The sequence below is a fragment of the Oryctolagus cuniculus genome, chromosome 17 (assembly GCF_051225735.1).
Source record: "Oryctolagus cuniculus isolate XC-2025 breed Fujian yellow rabbit chromosome 17, ASM5122573v1, whole genome shotgun sequence".
Taxonomy (NCBI): domain Eukaryota; kingdom Metazoa; phylum Chordata; class Mammalia; order Lagomorpha; family Leporidae; genus Oryctolagus; species Oryctolagus cuniculus.
This window is the reverse complement of record NC_142883.1, coordinates 18713285-18720316: the sequence shown is the minus strand read 5'-3', so window position 1 is coordinate 18720316 and position 7032 is coordinate 18713285. Positions and strand designations below refer to the sequence as shown.

General features: G+C 61.3%; 1 protein-coding gene across 1 annotated transcript; it reads left to right on the top strand.

The window, feature by feature from the left end:
• Positions 1-84: 84 nt before the first annotated feature.
• FZD2 (frizzled class receptor 2) lies at positions 85-1978 on the top strand. The gene has a single exon (XM_051825743.3). The coding sequence runs from the start codon at positions 189-191 to the stop codon at positions 1911-1913; it is 1725 nt and encodes a 574-aa protein (XP_051681703.1). The 5' UTR covers positions 85-188; the 3' UTR covers positions 1914-1978.
• The last annotated feature ends 5054 nt before the right edge of the window (positions 1979-7032 follow it).

The window sequence follows — 7032 nt, the reverse complement described above, 5'->3', positions numbered from 1 at the left end:
GCGAGCGGGCAGGCGCACCGCCCCCTCCCCCGCCCGGCCTCCCCAACTCTGCGGCCGCGAGCAAAGTTTGCAAAGCGGCGCGGGAGGCGGCGGCCGCAGCCCGGCGGCAGCGGGGAAGGCGCGCGGTCTCGGGGTTGGGGGCGGGGGCGGGGGGGCGCCCGGGAGCCGGGCGGGGGGCGGCGGCCAGCATGCGGCCCCGCAGCGCCCTGCCCCGCCTGCTGCTGCTGCTGCCGCCGCCGCCGCCGCTGCTGCTGCTCCTGCTGCTGCCCGCCGCCGGGCCGGCCCAGTTCCACGGGGAGAAGGGCATCTCCATCCCAGACCACGGCTTCTGCCAGCCCATCTCCATCCCGCTGTGCACGGACATCGCCTACAACCAGACCATCATGCCCAACCTGCTGGGCCACACGAACCAGGAGGACGCGGGTCTGGAGGTGCACCAGTTCTACCCGCTGGTGAAGGTGCAGTGCTCGCCCGAGCTGCGCTTCTTCCTGTGCTCCATGTACGCGCCCGTGTGCACCGTGCTGGAGCAGGCCATCCCGCCGTGCCGCTCCATCTGCGAGCGCGCGCGCCAGGGCTGCGAAGCGCTCATGAACAAATTCGGGTTCCAGTGGCCCGAGCGCCTGCGCTGCGAGCACTTCCCGCGCCACGGCGCCGAGCAGATCTGCGTGGGCCAGAACCACTCGGAGGACGGGGCGCCCGCGCTGCTCACCACCGCGCCGCCGCCAGGACTGCAGCCGGGCGCCGGGGGCACCCCGGGCGGCCCGGGCGGCGGCGGCGCGCCCCCGCGCTACGCCACGCTGGAGCACCCGTTCCACTGCCCGCGCGTCCTCAAGGTGCCGTCCTACCTCAGCTACAAGTTTCTGGGTGAGCGCGATTGCGCGGCGCCGTGCGAGCCGGCGCGGCCCGACGGCTCCATGTTCTTCTCGCAGGAGGAGACGCGGTTCGCGCGCCTCTGGATCCTCACCTGGTCGGTGCTGTGCTGCGCCTCCACCTTCTTCACGGTCACCACGTACCTGGTGGACATGCAGCGCTTCCGCTACCCGGAGCGGCCCATCATCTTCCTGTCGGGCTGCTACACCATGGTGTCGGTGGCCTACATCGCGGGCTTCGTGCTCCAGGAGCGCGTGGTGTGCAACGAGCGCTTCTCCGAGGACGGCTACCGCACCGTGGTGCAGGGCACCAAGAAGGAGGGCTGCACCATCCTCTTCATGATGCTCTACTTCTTCAGCATGGCCAGCTCCATCTGGTGGGTCATCCTGTCGCTCACCTGGTTCCTGGCGGCCGGCATGAAGTGGGGCCACGAGGCCATCGAGGCCAACTCGCAGTACTTCCACCTGGCCGCCTGGGCCGTGCCGGCCGTCAAGACCATCACCATCCTGGCCATGGGCCAGATCGACGGCGACCTGCTCAGCGGCGTGTGCTTCGTGGGCCTCAACAGCCTGGACCCGCTGCGCGGCTTCGTGCTGGCGCCGCTCTTCGTCTACCTGTTCATCGGCACCTCCTTCCTGCTGGCCGGCTTCGTGTCGCTCTTCCGCATCCGCACCATCATGAAGCACGACGGCACCAAGACGGAGAAGCTGGAGCGGCTCATGGTGCGCATCGGCGTGTTCTCGGTGCTCTACACCGTGCCCGCCACCATCGTCATCGCCTGCTACTTCTACGAGCAGGCCTTCCGCGAGCACTGGGAGCGCTCCTGGGTGAGCCAGCACTGCAAGAGCCTGGCCATCCCGTGCCCGGCGCACTACACGCCGCGCACCTCGCCCGACTTCACCGTCTACATGATCAAGTACCTCATGACGCTCATCGTGGGCATCACGTCCGGCTTCTGGATCTGGTCCGGCAAGACGCTGCACTCCTGGAGGAAGTTCTACGCGCGGCTGGCCAGCGGCCGGCACGGGGAGACCACCGTGTGAGCGGCCGCGCGGGGACGGCCCGCGCCCCGGATTTTATTTTTCTAAATAAAGAACAGTCGAAACCATTTCTTTTTTTTTTTTTTTCCTAAGGTCTTTTTTTAAAAAAAGAGAGAGAAAACTCTGCTCAACAGCCCACCAGGTTTGTAATTAAAACTGTAAATAGCCTTTGTAAATTTAATTATATATTTTCTATTTAAAAGGAAAAAGAAAAAAAAAAAGAGCAGCGACGGCGCCAGGGCTGAAGGAGTTGGGTGGGGGGGCAGGTTCCTTTTTTAAGGAGGGCCGGGGTCCACCGTTCGGGAGTCGCGCGCACCTGGGCTGGGGCTTGCGTGGGGCTCGGCGGGCGGCGCCTCGCCCCGCGCCCCGCGCCCCGCGCCCCGCGCCCCGCGCCCCGCGCCCCGCGCCCCGCGCCCCGCGCCCCGCGCCCCGCGCCCCGCGCCCCGCGCCCCGCGCCCCGCGCCCCGCGCCGAGCAGGCTGGAAGAAGTTGGCCTTGGTTCCGTCCGGTTTCCGTCAGAGCCACATCTTCGAGCCCCCTCGTGGACGCTGGGCCTGGGGAAGCTGCAGGGTATTTTTGAAAGAGACTTGGGATTTTTTTATTTCCCTCTCCCTCTTTGCTCTCCCCACTCAAGTGGCCTGTCTCCTTCGCCCGGTCTCCGGAGAGCTCCGCACGGGGATGAAGATTGGAAAACAGAACAAAACCAACCAACACCGGCCCAGTGCCGGGGCCTGGGGTGGGGGCTGGGGCGCGGGGAGCCAGTGGGCCCAGAGGACCGCTCCGTTCTTCCTCTTTTCTTCTTTGCCACTCCTGCCCTCAGCGCTTAGGCCTGGCAGAAAATGCCCGGCGGCAAAGTGCGTCTTGAAACCACCTCCCGGGCCTGGCGGCTGCCCCCACCCAACAGAGCATTAGCCACGGGCATTGGCTGCAGGCCGGGTCCATGGGAGACCGGCCTCTCGTCCCTTCTCCCTCTACTGCCTCTCTCTCTCTCTCTCTTTCCCTAGGGAGCACGGTGCCTGGCATTCGGTTAGAGTCTGCGAGCTGGTTTGTGTGTGCCGTGTGGGTTTTATTGTTGTTTGTGGCTTCTTTTTCTATTTTTTTTCCCCCAGAAAAGCACTAAAAAACGGGCTGGGTTGGAGGGAGGGGGATGGGTGGCCGGGTGGGATTTTTAGTTTTCCTTTGACAAAAGACTGGTTTCTTTTCCAACTTGTCCACACACACACACACACACACACACACACACACGGGTGGTGTGTGCTCTGGCTCTGGGCAGGCTCTGGCTGCAGCCTGCCGGAGTGTTTACATGACTTTCTATATCACAAGATTGATAGAATGTTTACAACAGATGTTTCTTATCTCCCCCTTCCCCCACAAACAAAAGCCAAGACTTTATTCTTAAGTTAGCTGCCTGGGAAGTGAGGTAGACCGTCTGACTGCTGGGATGAGAATCCCAGTTTCCAATGCATCATTTCCCTCAACTATTTGGAATATTTTAGAATTTTAATTCCAAAGAATTGATTTGAAGACAAGTATGCCACATAACTCGACTTTCACCCTCTCCTGTTTCTTGATAATAGTGCAAATTAAAAGCTAATAATCATCTTAATAAAGTGTATGTAATTATCTTTGAGCGATCTAGCCCTTTAATTGTATTTAACAGGGTTGTAACGTTTTATTAGTTTAACCAAACCATAGCTCCTTCCCTCCCCGCCTTACCTCCTTGGTTGGGGGTGGGGGAGAGAGGGGGACTTCATGCTGAGACCTTGCTGAGTGCCTTCCCAGCCTTCCTGGTCTGACTGGGACCAGGGAGAAAGTAGGTTCCAAGCCCTACTTGCCACGGATTGTTCATGGTGGCTTGTGTTGGGGGAGGGGAACTGGGGCAGAGCCCCCCTCCCAAAATATATAATCTTTCCCCAGAATCATTTCTGCTGGTGTCTCCTTCAAGCCACCTTTATGAAAGGTGCTGTGTGTGAAGTCTCAATGCAAGGTCCCCCAGCTGTCCCGGAAGCTGGGGCGGGGTGGGGGGGTGGGGGGGAGGGAAGGGTCCCTGCCTGCCCCATGGCTCCATTTGTTGCAGGATTCTGAAGGGAGCCCACAAGGGCTGCAGGAAAGAGTTAAATTACAAACAAATTGGGAGTGCCTCTCCTGGTAATGGCGGAGGCCCGGGAATGGGGTGGGATTTTCCAGGGCTTGGGACTGAGCCCAGTGGGAAGAGGAATGTTGGTCTCCGCTGAAGATCTGGGAGGGCCCCCACTCTGCACCCCCCCCCCACGATCTCAGCTCTGTGAGCTTCAGGCGGGCTTGTCCCCAGCCCCCCATTCTGACGGTGGAGGGGATGGTTGGTGCCCTGGGGACCGTGCCCTTCCCCTCCCCTACTTCAGAGTGCTCTTCCAGTGGGGGGGGAGGGGTATGTTCCAGGTGCCTCTTTTGGAAAGAATGGAGGAGCTCCCGCTGCGTTGGGAGAGGGGTCTCCACTCCCTGGTTCCAGAAAGCCGGTGGAAACTTGCAGTTGCAGGTCTGCTGCTGCAGATTTCTCAGCGGTCCCCCGGGGGGGGGGGGGGAAGGGGTTCCACGGGGGAGGTGGCTGGGCCCCTCCCTCTGGGAGAGTGAGGCTTTGTGGTCGGTGAGGGGTCAGGGTCAGGGCCAAGAAGGAAGTCCCTCACCTGAAGCGGCCTCCCCTTCCCTGTCCTGCTGGTTGTCCTGGTGGACCTGTGGGTCACACATTCCCATCTCCCGCCCAGGCACCCCTCCCGAGAACGTGGCCGTGAGTTCCATGCTTTTTGTCCTGCAAGAGGATCCTTTTAAGGGCCAGGCCCAGAAGAGGCTCCTGGAGTTTCCCAGTGGAACTTCTAAACAGCTTCCGATTGGGTTGGCCTCTGAGACCTGCAGCTGTCGACTTCCAGAAGCTCTCCAAGAGGGTGCTGGGTATCCGGTCTGGGCCGGCTTCAGGAAGTGGGAGACATGGTCCTGAGTGTCCAGGGACACGTGTGTGTGTGCGGGCAGCCCAGCCAAGCTCCTGCCACTTCGCAGGGTCGCCCTGTGCATCACTGCTCGGCACGGCAGCCTGTCCTGCTCCAGCTCTGTCTCCCTCCTCACTTCCCACTTCTGGGGGCCACTGACCCTTGGGGATCCTGAAACATCTTTGGTTCTTGGCGTGAGAAACATGGCCAGCGCCACCCTAACTTGAGGAGGTTTCCAGACCTTCCCTCTCTACCCCCCCCAACTTTCTAATAACCCCTGTTGCTGAAAGGGGGAGCAGGGCGAGGGAAGCCAAACCGCTGGCCTCACAAACCCTGGAGCCCCCTGTGACAGACGAGTCATGCTGTCCAGTGTGCCCCTCTCTCAGGGGACGAGGTGACAGGGTGCCACACAGCAGAATGGGGGTCAAGTAGTGTTGTAGTTGGGGGAGAAAAGGAGAAAGAGACAGACAGACGGACCTCACATGGAGACTAGAAGTAGGAGACGCCTTAGGGGAAGTCCTTAAAAAAAAATCCTTGGGTGGGGGTCTGGTAAAGCTGCCACCTGGGACGGCGACATCCCATATGGGCACCGGTTCAAGTCCCGGCTGCTCTGCTGCCAATCCAGCTCCCTGCTAATGGCCTGGGAACGTCAGACCCAAGCGTTTGGGCGCCTGCCACCCACGTTGGAGACCCGGAAGAAGCTCCTGGCTCCTGACTTGAGCCTGGCACAGCCTTGGCTATTGCAGCCATCTGGGGAGTGAAGTTCTCTCTATCTGTCTGTCCCTCTCTCTCTGTAACTCTGACTTTCAAATAACTATAATATAAAAAAAAAAAGTTCATGGATGAAGTATATTATGAGAAAACCATGTGTGGATTTTTCAGTTTTTGCACTAAAATAAACTTTGCTTTGAATTCCATCTTCCACGCACTTTTTCGAGTGCCCTCATACCGGTGGGGGGCACGCGGGGAGGGGGGAGTTTCCCTCCTCTGCACCCAGGTCCTCATCTGTGGAGAGACCCCCCCCCCCAGTATGAGCAGCACCAGGGGGTCGCTGGACTTTGTAACCTGGCCTTCCTGCCAGGCTGTGTTCCCAGCACCTCTGCCTGGCGCCGGGTGTCAGCCGGGTGCCTGGAGGCCCCACGGGTGGCGGTGGGCCGCGTTCCCTCCCTCTCTCTCCCCTGATTAGGACAGAAATGTCTCGCTCGCCTGAGTGAGCAGGGCGCACACGCGGGCCGCCTCTCCAGCCGGCTTTGAAGCGGGCTAATTAGGGCCCGGCTGTCACAGCTGGCTTCCCCTGCGCCTCCCCGCCCCCCTGCCCCCTCCCCAGCCGCCCGGCCCGGCCTTCCCCTGCACACTTGTGGCTCCTCTGAGCCGTCTGGGAGGGCCCCAGGATTTGAGGCCTGGAAGGGCTGAGGTAAAAGCAGTGGACTGGGACGTGGTGGGAGCTTGCAGGCCACTGGGCTGGGGGTAGCTGCAGTGGCTCAGGACCAGGAAGACTGGAGAGGAGCCGGCCTGGGCTGGGAGCTGAGCCCTGGGCCCTTTGTTTGAAAGCCAAGCTTTCTGAAGGCTCCAGGCTCCCAACCTGGCCCTTATAATTAGCCCCAATCAGAGTGTTTATGTCGGGGCCTAGTGGGGCCGGGATTTCATTCCAAACCTGGGGAGGTGAGGGGAGGGGACGGGATTTGTGTAGAGGCGAGCACAATCGAGGGTAGGGGGAGGCAGTTGTGGGGGGAGGGCCGGGGGTCTGGGAGGGGCAGGACAGCCACCTTCTGGCTATCATAGGGGTCAGGATACCCCCTACCCCCCATGCAGAGTAGCCCATGCCCCAGCATCCTGACCCTGAGCCCAGCAGGCTCTGTGGGTGGGTGGGCTTGTGCCAATCGGAAATGGCTTGCAGATAATTAACCCCACTAATCACCAGCCTCAGCTCCACGGGGGGCAGTGTACAGGCCAGAGCCTCCCCTGGGGAGTGCCAGGCTCCCTGTTCTCCTTTCTCTGACTGAGGCCTGGGGTGAGCTGCCGGGGATGGCGGAGCCACAGGGTGTGCAGGGAGGGGCTGAGGGAAGCGAGGACGCGACAGGAGAGAGTGTGCCCGCTGGGGACCGCGGGAGAGCCCCATTCCCAGCACTGCTCGCAGGTGGCACTGGATGTGTCCCACGTGCA

Bases quoted from the DNA above. Each gene is read 5' to 3' on its own strand.
- FZD2 (XM_051825743.3), top strand. From the start codon at position 189: ATGCGGCCCCGCAGCGCCCTGCCCCGCCTGCTGCTGCTGCTGCCGCCG.